A 19676-nucleotide genomic window follows, 5' to 3' on the forward strand; every position below is an offset into this window, starting at 1 on the left:
ATTAAGTTCAGAAGAATTAGTTTCTAAAATGTCACATCTATCAAATGTGGTTCTGTCTGTTCAGTGGGCATTTGCTTAAGTCTTGTACCTGTATTGCGAAGAACTGTCCCTAAAAGCTCATGAACAGTGACCTGCTTGCCACTCCAGACTGTCACCGAATCCTGTTGGTATGAGAACACACGTTACATTACATTTTTACTTGTTTTTACGGGCAAACCTTTGTAGAGGAGTTGATTGTCTTTTTTCAAGAACAGAGACATATCAGTTCCACACTTCCTCAATCCCACACTTACCTTAGTAACACAAACTCCCTTGACATGTATGTCGGACTGCAGAGCAAGGTGCACTCCTGCAGTGAACTGAGAGATGCTGAGCTGGGTTGGGGCGAGTTGCACTGCTGCCACCTGCTGGCTGAAGTGGGCTGACATCACATGCTCACTCAGGATCAGCACTGTGTTTGAATTGTTGGCCGCCAGCAGATTCAGACTCGAGCCCCACTGAAATGTAAGGTTTGAGTGAACTTCCCCAACAGAATACAATGACAAAAAGCTTCATTGTTACATATATAATACATAATAGGGATGCACAAAATTGGATTGAATTGCTGATAACAATGTATGCACGTTTTTCCACCTAAGAGCATGGTGTATGGTCATACATAGCGTATTCCACGGTGGGTATTAATAGTAAAATTATATATGTTTGTTAGTTGTTCATGTTTTTAATCGAATATTGATGTGGGTTACTATAATGATGATCGTGTATTTAGAAATACATGGTAACTTTTTGAGCACCATGATGAAATCTGTAGGTGCTATTTAGATTTTTATTTATAATAAGTCATGGACTGCTTATCTTGCCAGATTGTCTTTATTGGGAATCAGATGACAGCAAAAAAATGCATGGGACTAGTTTTAGTGGGGATGTGTGTAAACGAGGGACTCATGGGTACCCATAGAACCCATTTTCATTAATCTATCTTGAGGTCAGAGGTCAAGGAAGCCCTGTGAAATGGCCATGCCATTGTTTAAAAGCCAAAATGCAGCCTAACTTTGGAGTATTATTTAGCCCCTTTCCTGAGCATGACATGGCTAGTATCACTTGACTCCTCGGGACTTCTAGTTTCATATGATACCTGATACCGGCTGGTGATTAAATGAGATTAAAAAATAATAATGCTGACAGTCCTTCATAATATCAGATAACTAATTCTCATTGCTATTATCACATTTTCTAAACATGCTAGTCTAAACAGTACCTGTAGCTGCATGACGTTTCCTTCTACTTCTGTGGGTGTTTGTAGTTTCCACTGGGCCTTGGCATCACCTCTGCTGCTGCCTGACTGCACCACCATCCTCCACATTGCTATGCGCCCATGGCTGGTACCAGCTGCTAAGATTTCTAAGGAGGCATTAACATTATACAAAAGCAATGAGGCTCATGAGGTTTATAAGTGGTAACAATTTGTGGTAATTTAGGGGACTGATTATGTGTAATCAGTCTACTCAAAGTTTAAAAATGTGATGAGAGGAAACATCTTGAAATGACTGTAAGGAAAAAACAGCATTTACACTGAGTGAACTACAGTTACCTTTTCCTGTACAGTATGAAACACAGTTGATCATCTCTCCTCTCTCGTACCCCAGAGTGTCGTCTAGATGCAATACATAGTTGTCATCTCCTTCCAGGTCCCACAACCTAAAAACATAACATATAATTAAGTTTAAAATGGGAATGCACAGCATGTGTGTACAAACAGTATGTGCACACCGACCTGATAACCTGTTCTCCTGTTGCTGTGATGAGGAGGCCATTCTCTGTCCAGACGATGTCTACATTCTGCCCAGTCCTGCTGCTTAACTTCACCTGTCACGAAAAAAAAACATGCTCACAAGCCAAACTGACGTTTAGAAAATAAATTAATTGTATCTCTGATTATTTCAGTATACCTTCATAAATTCCTTGGCTCCTCCCTCGGGTCCAAGCGTGTACTGTGACAACATCATGGTCTCAGTGATAACAGCAAGGGCCTCTCTTTTCTCAAGGTAGAACAGTTTCTTGATGGCACCCTCCACACTGAGAAGTGTGCTTGTCTTACAATGCTCATCCACACTGTGGACCTTACCTATATACAAGATACAAAGGGTTGAATATTTTTTTTTAAATTAAACAATATCCTTTGCCTAAAAGCATAACATTATATTTTGCAGAGATCTGACTGGATTGTGGATCAAAAATACTGTGATTCTTTTTTTAACAACTTAAGTTTATAAAAAAAGTTGGTTTAATGATTTTTTTTTTTCTTGAACTGAAAAGCATCAAATAAGCTTTGTGTGGTTTCAAATGGATTATTTATTTAAATTTAAGTCTGGCAGGAACTATATTCACTAAAGAAGTATTTCACTGCTTGAAAGATGCAGTGCAAAGACAAAATACTTTTAGAATTAATTGTTGCTACATGATCAGACAAAAACGGAGAAAAAGGGCTGCAGCATTCACTTTTGGTTGAGAGGCAGAAAAACTACAATTACCAGAAAGCACTGCACCACGCCTGACCAATAAATACTCCTACTGGTAGCGACATAAAGCGATCTTGGGCCATTTCAACACAGGAAACAATGTGGTTGCCAGCTAGTAACAATCGATCATGAATTACACTTCAAGTAAGCTAAAACATTTTCCATTTAAGACGAGAAATAAGCAACGCAGTGACAGAATCTTGGTTCATATTTGATCAGCATTGCATTAGTTTTACAGTTTGATCTCAGTTTTTTCAGTCTTCGTTTTTCCAATACAGGAAATAATATAGCCCCCACTTCCTGTTTACAAATTCTCATATTTAAACCAAACAGTGCGCTAAAATATGTTTCTGAAAACAGTAAGGCGGGTCTCTCTCTCTCATATGTTTTGATACCCTTTGTGTCCATGGTGGGCTTAAAAAAATGTGCAAGTACAATCTTCAGTAGGAGCAACAGCCGTGGAATCAGCCACAATTTGAACTAGGAGTTCCAGGCAGGATGGAGAATATCCACATTTTTATGATACAAAGCTGGTTGAAAAGTATCCCTGTGAGACCTCTGGTTCACTCCCAATTCCATCTAGATTTTCTTTTGGCTATTATTGTTTCAGAAGTACATCCCTGACTCTCTTTTTATACTGTTCAGCTATGGAGCACAGTGCTACAAGCAAGTAACCAGCATGGAAAGACATTATCTCAAAGAGATTTTGGGCTGTCTCAGACAATAGTCATTGCCGAAAATCAGTTATCACCAATAGAGAATTGTAAAAATAATGAGCCACACATACTCAGGACATACTCACTTTGGTATGAAAATATTTTAAGTCAGCAATATAGATTAAACTGCTGCACACAAAAACAAAAGGTATACTCTTACCCTCTGCAGTGCTGACATAGAATGCCAGTCCCTCCTGTGGGCCCATCTTGAGAGGCGCTCCCTTCCAGCTGAACATGTCCAGAGCACTCTCATCTCCACTGACTGATGCCCGGGCGAGCTTTGCCACATCGCTGTAACATGAGTTAGGTGCTACTATTAGCAACACAGCATTCAGATCAAGAGGGCATAGTGATATCACACATGTTTCAATGTTATCGCACTGCCAAGGACTTAAAAAGAAGAACAATTAACTCTGAGCATTGCATCTTGTTTACTCACTCCCCAGGTGAGGCCGGTCTGAAGATGCAGCAAGTTAGAGGGCTTTTGTATTCATGCTTCACAAGATGGTTTCCTTGAAGTCTCCCTCTGGCGTCTACCTTCCATACTGCCAGTGCTCCATTCTGTTATTAAACAACAACATATTTATGTGGTTCTGTAAGAGGATGTGCGACATTTAAATGGTTTCAAAATGCATCTTCCCATGCAAAATATCTTTATTAGCCTGGTAGGGCTTCTCCTTAATATGTCACGTTGGTATGACACCTTGGTAAAGTATTCTCAGAAAAATGCATCTTTATTATGTATGGAAATTTGGTCCACAAGCATATCCGCCGGCTATGAATGAACAAGTACGCTAAACAGTTGTTGTATACAGTCATTGCAATGCACTCACTTCATCAGCTGTTACCAAGCGGCTACCAGAGCTACTCCACTCCAGCAGTGTGATGCAAGCTGCATGTGTGCTGGGAAGGACAGTTTGATCTCCAGAGGGGTGTGTCAGCAGCACCACTTCGCCATTCTCCCAGCCTACTGCCAACACTGGCTTTATGGGATGCCAGTGCAGCACTGCAGGCTGGTGAGGACGCTCTAAATGGCAGCTCTCCACATACTCTCCCTGCATATAGACAGTGGTGAAATACAACTAAGTAAATTTAATTTAATTTTTTTAAGTACTGTAAATAGGTACGAATTTTTGTACTTGAGTCTATTCTTTTCATGTCACTTTATACTCCTACTCCACTAGATTTTAAAAGGAAATATTGTACTTTTTATTTCACTTCATTAATCTGAAAGCTTTAGTTACTAGTCACTTTACAAATGAAGACATCAGAAAAACTTATAAAATATTATAATTTGTTATAGATTAAACTACCTACCAGTGTATACAAGTGCAGCTGAAAAGGTTTGTTGATTTATCAATTAGCAAACAGACAGAATATTAATTGGCAACTATTTTTATAAGTCTGTAAGTTGGTTTGTAATTCACTTTTTATACTTTTGAATTTGGGGATTGTTTTTAATTTTCATATATGTATTTTTTGGTTTTAAGATATGTCAGTATTGGGTACTTTTACTTTTAACACTTAAAGTACATATTCGCAATTATACTCATTTACTTTTACTTTGTGACATTTTTAATGCTGGACTCTTACTTGTAACAGAGTATTTTTGCAGTTTGATATTAGTACCTTTAACTGAGTAAATGAACTGAATACTTTCTCCACTACATTATTTGGACAGGGAAGTATGCAAACTTTATTAAGAATGCTGCTAATATTCACTCTCAAGGAATATTACTGAATATAGCAAAGTGGTCTTTCTTTTTGTGTCAGTGTTCATCAGTTAAGCCCAGTGTTTACCTGCTGCAGGTAGAGGTCTACATTGCCTCCAACGGTGTGGCTGTTTGAGGCCACAGCCAGTACAGGAAGAGCCGAGTGCCAGGTCAACTGAGAGGGCACACCACTGCTTTCTGGGGCCTCAATACGGTGGTCAAAATACACCGCCATGTCCCCACTGCTCCTCTCTAGATAAAAGATTAGAAAAAGCGTTATAGGAGCTGTGTGAAACCTCAAAAACTATACGTGGTTATTCAAGGTGCATTCTTTGATTTCACGTTTCTGTGATTGTTGTGCAGCTTGTTCCTTTTCAAGCTACTTAACTATCTAGCCAATTCGTGTTGTAAAAGCTCGGTAATCACTAATTAGCTCTTGAACGTGCCCTCAAATAGCATCCAATGATTCCAAACGTACAATTTCACAATATGTAACGGGAGTTGACTGAGTTAGCGTTAGTTCACTAATTGGTACATACTACCAACGACGACGTTAAATTAGCTAAGGATACACTATAATAGTTGGCGCTAGCATTTACCATTAAGCTTAATAGCGTTATGTGACTAATGATTAAGTTAGCTTTAGCTGCTAACATTAGCTAAGCTAGGTAGGCTAGCCAAAGTTTGCTTTCATTGCTAGCTCTCGCTGCTGTAGAACGAAGTTCGCCGCTCTGTGAAATTATCTAAACACCAACCTCACTGTCGTTTGCTTCTGGTCAGTGTCGATTTAACAGCCCTGGTTGTGTAACCTCGAAACAACTTGAAACATCAACCGTCACTACCAGTGTTGCTGTGTAGCCTCCAGTGCAAAAAGCGTCTCTCCCAGTTGCCCCTGACAACCTCGAAGAGGGGAGGGGGCGGGGGGAGGAGTTACGGAAAAAAACGAACGTTACCCGACTGGTTGTCGAAGGTCGTCTTAAAGGGGAACACCACCGAAATGAAGAATTGAAACATATTAACTCCATGTTCTTGGGAAGGTCAATTCATATTTGTGAACACGAGCTACTCTCGCTTATAGCCAGAAACATGTCATGTCATCATGTATAAAGTCTGGAGTCGTTCCACAGACAGTGAAAGGGAGACAGATTTAGTGGACCTACTGTTTTTTCCTCTGGGTGCTCTCAGTGTAATCTATAACGTTGTAATCAATTCATGATTACTAATATTTTTTTCAGACTGTCTTAGACCATAGGAATAACACAGCTGCATTTTGAAATTGGCCATAATTCCCCTTTAAACCGACGGGTGTAATTTCACCAAAATAATGTGGTGTTATTTAATGCTGTTGCCACAGGTTCTTGTTAGTCGATTTATATGAATTTTGCAAGGTACAAAGTAGATTTATATGTCATTTTTAAACGTAGTTTAAAAAATTAAATTAAATTTGTTGTAAATTAATCATAAGATTATCTTCCATACTAGTTAGATTCTTACCTACTCTTAGCATAAATACAAATATTCAGGCAGAGAGTAAGAGCACAAAAATCTGTATTACCATTAAAAAAAAGTTGTGTAATCCATGCAGATCTTCCTATTAAATATCCCGGGGTAATCAAGACAAGGACATTATAAATAAAACTATAAACAACTGCATTTTAAAAAATGTTCCATTGTTTGTGACCATACAGATGAACACACATTTCCTTTGTCACAAGAGGAAGTAGTAGTAGTATTTCCATTATTTGTGAATGTGTGTATGCACGTGAATATTCACAGGACGTCCTTTACAAAAAAAAAAACACCACAGTGCAGAGATGTGTAAGTACAGGAAAGAGGTTAAAAAGGATATCCTCATAACTGGCTTTTTACAGGAGGACAAAAATGGCATCCTATTCTCCATTCACTCAATATTTTATCCGATTCATAAATTATACACGTTCATCTAAACAGTAAAGTGTGCTGAAATGTGTGTGTGCATGAATTAAGTATGCAGAAAGACATTCACACGTGAATTCATTCAACATTCAACATTCAACACGTGAGAAGACGTGTGCCCTCGTTTTCCGCTGGTTAGCTGTGTGTTCCAGGATATGAAAAGGTGTCAGAAAATATCTGGAACATCACTTCCATCGACCTCAATCCTCCAGGCTCTGCGAGGACATCGCGGAGGTACAGTAAAACCCCCCCCCCCCTTCTGAGACACGCTCAGTACCAGTACTTTATTGTTCATTGCTGATGCTGTGATCATGACTCCGTAATCTACTTACTCCATACTCTACTTCATGCTACAGCGCTTGTTGATCTTGTAGCTGTTTCTTCAGGCTCTTATCCAGAAGTACCAAACTCTGTACGGCCAGACTCCGGCAATCTGCATCAGGGTCTCCTTCAGCCACATCTGGGGGTATTAAATGATTATTAGCAACTTAAGCAGGATTGTCAAGGAAGTCTACATCTCTCAATATAATTACAAAAGCGAAATCAGTCAAACACACATAATTCTGGCATTTTCTTTGCACAATCAAGCACGATTAGGGAGGAAAAAATGTGTCCTTTATCATCAGGCTCCATGTTGCTCACTGCAATATGTAACTACTTTTATCCTCAAGAAATATCCAACTGTTGCTGAGCCAATCACGTCATGGACCATCCCTGTAGTACAGGACATCCTTGTTCCTCATCTGTTTCCCAGAAACTCTCAGTCCAGCTGTGCGTATGCGTGCCGTTTGTGTGAGCACGAATGTGTGTCACTGAGGGGACATCTCTGACAGAATTACATGTTGCAGGTGCAGCCTCAGACCTTTGTGTATTTACAAGAATCATGTGTTTTAAAGGTAATCTATTATTAGAAACCGATAACATACAGTAACAGTGTTTTTGCTTTGATCATGTGTGAGTTCTACTATAAATTCTTCTGTATAAAAATCTGGCCATATAATGTCAGGAGCAGAACTAATGCTGACTTTTACTTCATAAGGAGAAATTTTTATGAGATTTATGTCATAGCTTCAAGAAGAGGAGCATTGAAACCTTTGTCACCAGCAATGTTTTGTTTTGTTTTGTTTTTTTTTTACCTGCCAGCCAAGTTCTGGTCTCAAACAGCTGATCACTGAGGTCCACCAGCAGGTTTTGACTGGGCATGCTCAGAAACACGGAGCAAACAGCAAAGAGGACGCCTCGTCTCACCATCCTTTAACAGAGAGATTTCGGGTTACAGCCTAGTAGAAAAGATACAAAACATCCTGTCTGTCCTGACCTTATTGTTTCTTCACATCTATTGTTATTCTTTTTGTTTTAAAAGAATACTTTACCCCCCAGAAAGCTATTTGTGCATCCATTATTCAGCCTGTATTATGTTGAATTCAAGAGGAAACGTTTGTGTAAATGTTATTTCTTCACTTTGGTGTTTCAAAGGGTTAGTTTAGATTCAAAGAAGTAATACAATAACTCAAACTACCGAATGAGACAGTGACAGAAGAGCAGCTCCATGTTCTGTGAGGTAGAATTACCAATTTTGTCGATGGAGTCAGTTTCGGAAGAGAGCATAGAAAAGTTTGACTTTTAGGTCAGATCCTCATCAGAAAGGGCTGTTTGTTTGGGAAGCACTGAGCGCACAACTGTATAAATGCCAGACGCCGACTGCTGCTGCTATAATTATTATTCATTATCATCCACTGTTAATATTATACACATATGATTATTATTGTCACATACATATACTATAATATATGCATGTAAAATACATACTATCCTAAACTAAATTTAATAATATTCATATTTCTATTATTATTTATTCTATTATTCCTATTCTATAGGCTTTATAAATAAAATTGATTTGACTAAATGAGATTTGGATTGTACTGCACAAGTTTGTAAACAGATGTTTTTTCATTTAGTTGTGCTGTAGGTAAATGTGGACCCTCGTGGTCTCAATTCATCAAGAATTTTCTGCATTTTTTTGATTCTTCATTCACCATGGAGGCCTTGCAGAAAAACATACATAAATACATAGCATACATAAATAAATACAGAAATACTACATTATGGTGCCGTTAACGACAAATACCATCTTCAGACTCTTCACATAATTTTTATTAATTGTCTGAAACACTGATATGCATCATACTCACTGATCAGCATGGTAGCGTACCGCCCACACAAAGTCCAGTAAAGCACGACCCATCTGTGCAGCTACCTGCAAAAAAGAAAGGAAAGTCATAGGAACCCCGTAGGAAATACCGTTATTCCAGTATATATTAGCTCATTGTAATCTTGTTATATTGTATAAATGTCTTTTCTTGGTCTTATAGGCTACAGCATCTGAACTGCAGAACCCCTGGCCCTGAATCCTATTACTGATTTGATCTTACATAAAAAAATATATATATATTAAATAGCTGCATCAAGGGTCACACCTCAAATTTTTGCACACTGATATTGATATAAAGCAATAAAATTACCGGTGCATTGACTGCTAGATGCATAAAGAGGCCCAAGGTGTGGATCAATCTGCCCAGTACAAGATGGTCACTGCCCAACAGGTCAAAGGTCACCTGAGGCCTAGCAGAAAGGTATTACATATCATTTTTAAAATGTTCAACTGTAGCATAAAAGCTATGAGCACTGAGCTTTGAAATATGTATAAAAGAACATACTTGTCATAATTGCTGAGCAGAGGAAAAAAGAAGTGTCCGGCAACAGGAGCGTAGCGGTTACGGGAGGCCTGAGCTGGAGGCTGTGTGGCACCCTGCAGCACAAGAGAAATTACTGAAGAGCTTCACTCAAACACTAAAAAAAGGCAGATGGAAATATCAGTCTGCTTTAACTACCTTACTGAGGCGTTTTGTCTTGCTTTGAATCCGCTTCTCTACAACTTGTCGCCAGTGAACAGGATTGTCACCAGGGTATGGGGTCAAATCTGTGCTGGGAGCAACCCCCATCATTGGGTTTCTCTTTTCAGTGATTGGCCTGGAGAGCTCCTGTGCTGCCAAAGCGAGGACCTGATGAACCAAAACCAGAACAGCTTCATGATGACATCTGTGGCGATAATCGACAGACTTTAAATTGATCACTAAAATCCCCTTTACATTGCCTGCTGAAAGCGGGAATTATGCGCCATCATTTTGACTCACCGTTCTGTATAAAAGATTTGATCGCATGAAGGAAGTACAGAGTCTGTCTTGAATTTAAACCGGCAGCGGAGGTTGTAACAGCATTAAATCAACGTCTGTGTAAAATGGACAGCCGGCAAGACAGGCGCAATTTTTCTTTTTTCTAGGATGGTGAAGGCATAACCCATTCTACTCTCTCTCTGGATGGCTTGTACTCATTGCCTTCATTGGTTGGAGAGGGTACATGTAGACAAGAGTAACATTGGTAAGAGTCGGAGCGCCCAGTAGCTCACCTGGTAGAGCACACACGCCATGTACAAAGGCTGTGTCCTTGCTGCAGCAGCTGCGGGTTCAAGTCCAACCTCGGCCCCTTGCTGCATGTGTCTCCCCTTTCACAATAATAGTTTTTCCTATCCAATAAAGCTGACAAACCTAAAAAGATAACCTAGATTTTATAACAAAACATTGGTTAGGGTTATGCCTTTAAAATCCTAGGAAACAAATTTGCAGAGGGGATAGATGTCCAATTTTACACGTTGTGCCCATCAGGCTTCTTCTACAAAGCTGGAATACTGTCCAAAGTCACACACTGGGTGGCATCATGTTGCCGTTGTTTGGTACTGTATAGAAAAAGCTAAGCTGGAAAACAAAAGGGTCCTGTTTGCGGTCCTATTGCAGGATCTCTGCGCTAAAGAGCTTAAGTGTATTTAGTGAAGGCACACATAAAAAGCTTACCTCTAAGATATCAAGCCGCTGGCGAAGACTGTAGTTCAAGGAGTAAAACTCTGTGGTCAAATACTGAGTCACCTGTCACAGAAAAAGCAAATAGAAATGTTTAAAAAGGCGTAATGGATAAATGTTGATGTGAAAAAGTGAGCTGTGAAGAAACTAAACTAATGATCATACAGGGATAGAGTCCGTGACAGTGAGCGCCACCATGGTCGCCTGTCTGAGACTCAGGAAGCCATTCATGCTGTATTTATCCTCCATGTGAAGAAGCACTTTAGTCAGCTGGACACTGATCTGAACAAACAAAAAAACAAACATAAACTGCAGGGTGAGACGTGATTTGAAAGAAGTAACTAAATCCCTGTACTACAATCATCCACAGTGAGGTAAAGAAAAACACCTTTTGTCACTGTAAACATTTAAGTTATGTCTTTACAAGAAACTGAGCCGGAATGTCTGAAGTCTAATTTTAAAAAAGGAACAAATAAGAAGGGCTTGATATGTCTGCTGTGTGCTGCTGCTCTCATACCTCTCTGGTTGCAAACACGTTCTTCCTCACCAAACCCTCAGCTACTCTCAAACTGAGCTCCACGCGCACCGGGTCCTCAGAGGACATTAACGCTGCATGGGTCAACAGATGAGACAATCTTAGAGGTGGACCTCGTAGCACAGCATATAAACAGAAGGTGATCAATAATTTCAATCTGTGGAGCCATACTTTCCAGACAGTCTCGGAGGTAACGGGGTGGAGATGCTTTACTCATTTCCTGATCGTCAGACATGTCATACGGTGTCAGCTCATCATCGCTGCAACAGTGAAAAACCTGGAGTTAACAAAAACATTTCACACAAACACATTTAGAATAACAGAGAAGAGCTGCTACTCACCTGTCCAGGTCGGAGTCTGGGTCACTTTTTGACTCATTTTGAGATGAAACATTTTGAGCAGGTGGAGTTGTGTCACTGGTCTGTTGAGGAGAGTCAACCCTGCAGATGATAGACCTTCTCTTAAACAAAAACAATGCTGACAAATGTAAGTGACCACGTTTTATGGAATTTGGACCATTGTTTAAACACAGGAGTGAAGTAAATACAATACATGTTGGAAAGATTATATATAGTATGTGTTGCTGGGAGATCAATTTCCCTTTTGCACTGTTAAAATGCTATAAAACTGATTACTCACTTTTCATAGTTCCTATTAAACAGGCTGTATATTCTAAAATTGAACTATGATGTTGTTAAAATTATTTTTATAAATATTTTTAGCTGTATGTATCCCCTACAACGTATAGAAACTTGGATAGTAATGCTTGGCAGTGAAGAAAGTATGCCATAACCTTTCTGAATACGGCAAAACTATATTACTTGTGACAAATATTAAAACAGATAGTTTTTATTTTGAAGTGTACTCAGTTTGGGCTCGGTCTGCCACGTTGTCTCCTGTTTTCAAAATATTGCCAGACGCCTGACGTGCTGTTCTGTTTCAGGCACTGGTCCCTCTCTGGCATTCACACTTTCATCTGCACTCATGTCGTCACACTTTCCTCCTTCTACTACGCTGAGTAGTAAGTCAGCACTGTTCAAAATAAACTGCGTGCAGATTCTGACCAATCAGACGATGTTTGCAGTGAGGGCACTGTGTGATTGGCCATAGAGTTGACAGCACGGCACATATCAGACGGAAAAAAGCGCCTCCAGACAAAATGTAATTTCCTCAGTTGTTATGATGTTGTTACTATGTTGCAAAAGACTGCAATATCGCAGTTGTTGTGTTTATGGCACAAGTTGACATTGCGACAACGGTTAAAAAAAGATATATTGTGCAGCCCCATTTGGTAGGTGATAATGTTAAGTTGTTTCTTGAACAAAACTGCGTTTCAAAACTGCCAGGCGTTTCTGCTGGTCAGATTCCTCAGAATTTAGAGATACTATATGTTCTCATTTTTTTAATTTTGACCCAATACCTCTAAAATCCTAAATGTAAACACAGAGCATTAATGCGCATCATCTGCTGAGGACCATAAATGGGAGTGGACCTTATGTTTTAATCAGCTTATAGATTTGCTGACCAACTGCCCACATTTTGAGGTTTACAGTTACAAAGATCTAGAGGCACTTACCCGCTCACAGGCTCGGCCTCTGGTTCATCACCAGCTGTGGGAGTCATCAGAGAAAGCAGCTCTTGAGTCTCCTCATCCTGATCATACTACAACACAGCGTGATAGAAACTCACACACAGGTCTCACATGGCATTTCAGTCAAGTGACGAGTCAAATATTTAAGGCAATGGGGCTGACTGGCATGTTATCTGGCAAGTAAGACATTGATTGTACCTCAAACTTGAGCTTGGTTTTATTGATATCCATGCGAGAGCTCAGGCATTCTCCAACCACCATGCCCATACGCCTGATACGCACCACGCTGCTGTCCAGGTGACTCTGCATGCCGCCCAGCATACACTGAAGTAACTCTATGAGAAGAGGCACGAAACAGAGAGAAGTGAAGCTTTAATTCATGCGATCATCAGAGTGTGTGATATGAATGATGTGGAGCATAATCACTTCTGTTTTGATCGTTGATTTACTCGGGTAACTCGAGGCATCAAACATTATTTGTACCTGAGCGTAGCTCCTGCAGCTCAGAGTCTTTCAGCAGACTCACGCTCAGAAGTAAGGCCTTGCTGACATACAGCTGCTGCTCTAGAGGTGTGTGTTTCACAGCACTGGGGTTAGCCCAGGCCTGGGACACAGAGCGCAACACCTGAGAACACACACATGTCAAAATCATCAATAGACATGTACAACCTGATGTCAGTCGTGATATTGTTGTTTTTTTAATACTTTATTATAATGTTTCTTTCAACATTTAAAAAAAACTTCAAATCATTACTTCAAGTCCATTATATAGTTTTTATGCTTTTTGTGTAAATTAAAGCTTCAGATATAGAGGTAAACAACCATACACAAATACATGAATAAAGAACGGATAAAATGCAAAAAATACATAAAACAGTCTGTCTTTTTGTGTACTCTGTTGTTGAGATATGATTTGTTCCATTTCTTAAATTGGTCTCTCATTTATAAAGTTCATTTTTCCATAACAAGAATATGTTCTGTTGTTGTTATCCATGAATTTTAGTTTGGGTGTGATTGGACTTTTCCTGCTTCATGGCTGCCACACACAGTGTGTTGAAAACATGCTAACATGGTTATTCACTCACCTGGATGAGCAGTGGCCTTCGCTCCCTGTCTGCTGCGAGGTAACCCAGGACAATTCTCAAGACTTGAGTCTGGGAAAAAAAAAAAAACACATGCTTTATATGATATTTATAAGATGACATTGTTGACTGTCAGGCTGTAAGTTATCTTCTTACCTCATATTTGTACTGAAGTAACAGCAGTTTATGAGTGATGACAAACTGGGCTTTTTTATTTCTTAACACTAGATTCCCAATGATCCTGCCCAAAGCATCAGGCCTGAATTAAAGAGGCAAGAGACCGGCATCAATAAAGGCAGATAGAGAATTCACCGAAACTTTTAGTTGTTTAAATGCGACTGTTCCGGTCTCCACCTTACCCGCAGACAGCCTGCACAAGCCCGGTGAGCACGCTCTCCATCCATCGTTGTGGAACGTTCTCCAGCAGCTTCCAGCAAACCCTCTGCCAAACCATGTCTGAGCGAGTGCACACAGAGAGCCGAGGAGCCATCACTGCCAGCACCAAACCTGTAGATAGGAAAGAAAAATGCCAAAGGAGGATAAAAAGGATGCTGTGTCACTAAGGATCCTGCCACATAGATACACGAAGTCCATCTGTTTCCTTTAAAGTTAAATTGAATTGATTTTGTGGATGATGGTCATCCATACCATAAATAGTCAAGATAATCTACAACAATTCAAAGCTTCCTTTTTCTTTAAATTTACTTGAAATGATACCACGTCCATGCAACGTGACCATTACAAACATAGAGCTCAGAGACATCTACTGCAAACCAAATATATTACATACAAACCAAACATATATCATACAAACCAAATACGTAAAACAACGTGGTGTTACAAAGACAAAAACATTTAAGAATCAGCTGTCCTGTAACTGTTTAGCATGAGTTGTATCTCTAATTGGGCTTGTCTGTAAAATTCAAGTTTGTTTTTCACATACATGTTATTATTACCACTTTGTAATTTCTGCTAAACTCACCACTATGACCCTGGATACACGCTTTTCCAAGTGTCTGAGCCATGAAAGTCAAGAAGCAGTCTGTGCCATCTGTAAAAAATACAAGTAAGACAAATAGACACGATGAGAATCATCATTTTGATGTCACAATAATCGAACGTTTGACCTTGTCATCATTGCAAAGAGTTTAACCCTTTGAAACCTGTGCAGACTGGCTTGATTTCTCTCAAACACATGGGAGGAAGGCAATGAGCAACTTAACAAGAAATGGCCCCAAAATTAGCAAAAAGTATGAAGTAAAAAGTTGCAAGAAAACTACCTGAAAAAAAAGTAAAACGCAAACATAAAAAAAGAAAATGACTTCATCAAAGTGCTAAAAATACATATTTTTAAAATATTATCTAATAATCTCCCCACAGCTAATTTTTAAGGCATTTTTTGTCACCTTTAACTATTTTTTTTTTTATTTGGCAGACATTTCTTGCCAAGTTGCTCATTGCATTTTCACATGTATTCAAAAGACATAAAAACAATTCTCTCAGGCCCAAGAGGTTTAAATGCTTGTGAAAGGCGTCTAAAAGCAGCACAGTAAAACGGATGCTGATCCAGATTTTAAAGGGTTAAAAGATGTCCGCTCACCTTTGAGTGCTTGGCACGTCCGCTCCAGTGCAGTGAGCATCTCTGTGGCCAGCAGTGGGTAGTACTGCTGCGGAAGAAAAAGGGGCTTGTTGTTAGGATGCAACCTGTTGGCAGCAAGGTCCGGCAGCGCCACAATACGTCCCTGCAGAGTCTCTCGGAGCTGGGGGGAGTCAGGGGGACCTGTCTCCAGACAGTAGGACCACAACAGGTCAGCGAGTCGACCGCTCTGAAGGAACTTCTCAGTGACGTTGACCAAGTGGTCCAGATTTGTGCTGGCACTGTGGTGCAGGGACAATAACGGACAGTGAAACGATGAACATGCCTCATGTCATTTATCCAACACCACTAGACTTGGGCAGTATTACGGCATAACAGCGTACCAGGGTACTCAGATATCCCAAAGGTATGTTTATCAATACCCTCATAAATACAGGCACGCCGCTTTCTATTAAACTCATTGTATGTAGTGCACAGCACGCACCACCAGAGCTCAGTCTCCCGTCCCTACTGGTGAAAAAGGCAGCTGAGCTGAAAGACACCCAGACACATAGAGATGGAGGGATAAGTTGCAGGACTGTAAAGAGCCAGTGGCCAGCAAGGGCATTATTTCCCACAGGGAGACCGTGGGAATAATGTTTTTTGTTTTGTTTTTTTTACAATTAAGGATTAATTTCTTAAAACAATGCACTGACTAGATTACTAACAAGAGCAGCCAGATAGTTTGAGTTTTATTTTGTTTCTGTTAAGTTTAAATGAAGTTTGTTTTATGATGAATTAACTGGGTAATCAAGCCATGTCAGAGGAAGTTGAATTCAAAAGGTGCACAGTTGTGTTTCTCTGTTTAATAAGAAAATAGGCATGAGAATAATACTTTTCTTAACATTCTGTGGATTTCTATTGTGTATTTATATTTCTGAAAAGCTGAAAATTAGCGATGCACACTTGTACCATCATTTACTGAATACCCTGGTGAAATTTCAGAAAGATATGAAGGTTTGAAATATTAAAAGCCTTAACACCACCCACCTTAGCGCTCCTATTCCCTCAATCAGCACTAACAGCGCCTGCTCTGGAGGGCCTTTAAGGAACAGGCCGTCCCATAACTCTGTGCGCTGGGCTGCTGTGAGGTTTGCCAACCAATCAGCCTGGATGTTGCTGACAAGGAAACGAAGGGTGCGGGTGAAGTGAGCTCTCCTGAACTCTGCCCGCTGAACTGAGGTGGTTCTATTTTCTGGTCCTTCATCCAAGTAAGAGTGAAGTGTCTGAAGAGCAGCGATCGTGTCTTTGGTATCTGTTGATGCGGTGAGGGTCCGGAAACACTGGGCCACTGCTAGTCGAACCTCAGTAGTTGGGGCAAGGGTCTCCATCTTTTAGAGAGGTAACCGCTTTATTTTACCTCCTAAACAAAAACATTAGAGGGACATTTCATATTTTAACAACTGCAAACACATTTTTTTTTTTTATGTGTGCAAATAAACTAAACAAACCTTTGATGTATCATGTCTTTGGTCTTAATACTGCACTGTCTTGTCGGCTACAAACTGTTTTCAGTAGATTGCAGCTGTATTCAGCACTATTCCCTATGCAAAAATCTCGACACAAAAATGACAAAGCCTGCGGAGTAACGGTGGTAGCTGTGCCTGTATTGTTATGATTTTGAAATGTGTGAATGAAGCATCAAGTTGTATAAAAATATTATGACGGAGGATTAGGGCCATGTTAAAGGAAAATAAGTGTTAGATTTTGAAAATAATGTGTCCTAATGTTACAAGAAAAAAAGTTGTAATTTGGAGAAAAAAAGTCAAATTATTATGAAGGGAAAAAAATGCAAATGAACAAGAATAAAGTTGTAATATTACAACACTAAAATCATACATTAAGGAGAAAAAAGAGGCAATATTATGAGACTAAAATTGTAATTTTATGAGAAATAAAGCCACAGACTATGACCGGAGTGTTGGGTAATAAGGTAAAATTTCCACTTCTTTTAACATTTTATCTCATTCGTCCATCACTTCTGATCATTTATTCATACTTTTAAACCATATTACCCGACTCAGTTCTTAATCTGAATTTAATAGAAAAAAAAACAGTTTTTCTTGTAATATTACGACTTTTAGTTCACATATTTACCACTTTTTTTCGTTATATTACGACTTTATTCTTAAAATTGCGACTTAACTGTCGTAATATTATGAATGTACTGAAAAGCTAAGGTTTGTTTTCTTTAACGTGGCCCTCATCACACCGAAACTCTCTGGATGTAACGTTACAGCCTTCACTCACGTAAAGGTGAATAAAACTGTGTTTTTAGGTGAAATCTCTCTTTACTTTAGCTGATTTTGTTCAGCCAGTTACAGTCACTGCTTCATATAAAACAGCTGTAATTTAAAAAATGACGAATTAGCTTCACCTGTTAGCCTGTCAAAACTTAAACGCACCTGCGCACATTTATCCAATAAAACGACATACATGTATACGGCGGACAAAAGTAACAGTAAGCGTAACATTAAAACGTTTGTTTTTGAGGAGAAATGTGCAGTTCATACCGTCAGTTTGCGTCTGTTTCCACATGAATGTCCCGCCGCGTCGTTTCTCATCGCTCCCCATGTGCTCCATCAAAATACGACCGTGGTGAGCAAGACGGAAAAGGAAGGTTCCTAGGAGAGTGTGACCTGTGAGGCATTCAAGAAGACAACGGCTTTTGTAACACTTTGGGATGCTGGATGCGTGTGGATCGATTTGTTATGGATCCATGGTCTGTATCAGTTGGTAGCCTTAAACATCTATTAATTAATAACTAATTGATGATTTGCCCAATTATAAGCGTGCAAGTCTTATTTTACTAATTTTAATAATAACTCAAAAAAGTGCTTTAAAATAATTATAGAATTATGGCAACTATAGTTATGTAAGGTAATTTCAAATATATTAACACTTCACAAGTGTTTTGGGAAATGTTATTTTATTTTCCAAAATGTTGTAGTGTTTTGGGAAATGTTGAAGTGTTTTCTTAGTTGTTGTTTTGTTTTCTGAAATGTTGTGTTTTGATCCTCAGGCCCACCTTATAAAAATGAATACCAAGAATCCACTGATCCTAGCAGTGTAACACTTTTCACCGTACAATCAAAACTCATGGCGTAAAAAGTTCAAACAATCAAAAAAAGAAAAACTTCCCTTTGTTAATCTACATTTACAAATTCTGCCTTATTTTTTTTGTTTTTAAAAAAAAGTAGTGTGTGGGAAAAAAAAAAAAAAAAAAAAAAAACTGCCACTAATGTATACTTCAATGTCTGTTTTCATTCAGTTGATATCCAAAATTAAAATCCCCAAACCTTTCATTTCATGGTCTGTGTCTCCATCTGATGTCTCAATTCAGTATGACCTTGTTATTATTGCTGTTGCTTTATTTCTCCTGTTTTTATTTGTATTTTTTATTTATTTTTTGGCAACACTGAAGGGTTATTCTATCCACGTGTTTTGGATCTCTGAATTTAAACAGGAAAAATGTCTGACTGATACAAAGAGCCAAAACAGCTATATTTAGACGGGATATGACTTAGATATGTTTTAAGTTGTGTGCACTGCACACTGTTCTTTGGTCATAGTGCCTCAGTAAGTTGAAATGTAGCTTTGTGGCCAATGAGCAGCTCCAGCAGGTTGAACTGAGCAACACTGTGATGCGTTCAAGCTTTATTTAGTAAAAATGATCATTAGTTGTTCGGTAGAGAACTTTGTTGATGTTTCACAGCAATCGGGAGGTTATTATGATATTTTAAATGAAAAGGCTTTTTACTCATTCATTTTATTTTTTTAAGAGTTTCGTGTGAAAGTAGGTTATTTTAAAGGTTGTTTCATAAATGTGTATAATAGAATTTGTGCTCATTTATGGATAGTGTAATGAAGGGCTTTATCACTTCAAAACAATTCAGTTATCCATTTGAGAATTTTTGTTAGGAAATTACAAACATTTGAGCTACTTATTTCTGTCAAATTAAATGTAAATAGCATGTAAGCATCATACAATGTAAAAAAAAAAAAAAAAACATGCAAAAAAAGAGACAATCAAACA

General features: G+C 39.0%; 2 protein-coding genes across 2 annotated transcripts in view; both read right to left on the reverse strand.

Annotated features, from left to right (window-relative positions):
* Positions 1–5819, reverse strand: part of ift140 (intraflagellar transport 140 homolog (Chlamydomonas)) — a 31396-nt gene extending 25577 nt beyond the window's left edge. The window contains exons 1-11 of the mRNA XM_042507297.1: positions 5703–5819; positions 5036–5199; positions 4069–4290; positions 3675–3796; positions 3396–3526; positions 1950–2125; positions 1775–1866; positions 1592–1698; positions 1259–1401; positions 294–497; positions 89–161 (exon numbers count right to left, since the gene is read on the reverse strand). Coding sequence (XP_042363231.1) covers positions 89–161; positions 294–497; positions 1259–1401; positions 1592–1698; positions 1775–1866; positions 1950–2125; positions 3396–3526; positions 3675–3796; positions 4069–4290; positions 5036–5182 — 1417 coding nt within the window. The 5' untranslated portion in view covers positions 5183–5199; positions 5703–5819. The remainder of the gene's footprint in view (positions 1–88; positions 162–293; positions 498–1258; positions 1402–1591; positions 1699–1774; positions 1867–1949; positions 2126–3395; positions 3527–3674; positions 3797–4068; positions 4291–5035; positions 5200–5702) is intronic.
* Positions 5820–6596: 777 nt separating this feature from the next.
* On the reverse strand, positions 6597–18218 carry telo2 (TEL2, telomere maintenance 2, homolog (S. cerevisiae)). Its single transcript, XM_042507295.1, has 21 exons — positions 18154–18218; positions 16631–17003; positions 15605–15882; positions 14987–15055; positions 14364–14511; positions 14161–14263; positions 14008–14076; positions 13406–13547; positions 13121–13257; positions 12908–12993; positions 11673–11771; positions 11503–11591; positions 11314–11405; positions 10962–11078; positions 10791–10862; positions 9774–9944; positions 9600–9691; positions 9405–9504; positions 9075–9139; positions 8019–8134; positions 6597–7342 (listed from the first exon to the last, which is right to left on the reverse strand). Exons 2-21 carry the CDS (start codon positions 16969–16971, stop codon positions 7233–7235), a joined length of 2496 nt encoding a protein of 831 aa, XP_042363229.1. The 5' UTR covers positions 16972–17003; positions 18154–18218; the 3' UTR covers positions 6597–7232.
* Between the last annotated feature and the right edge of the window lie 1458 nt (positions 18219–19676).

The sequence above is a fragment of the Plectropomus leopardus genome, chromosome 19 (genome assembly GCF_008729295.1).
Source record: "Plectropomus leopardus isolate mb chromosome 19, YSFRI_Pleo_2.0, whole genome shotgun sequence".
NCBI lineage: Eukaryota > Metazoa > Chordata > Actinopteri > Perciformes > Serranidae > Plectropomus > Plectropomus leopardus.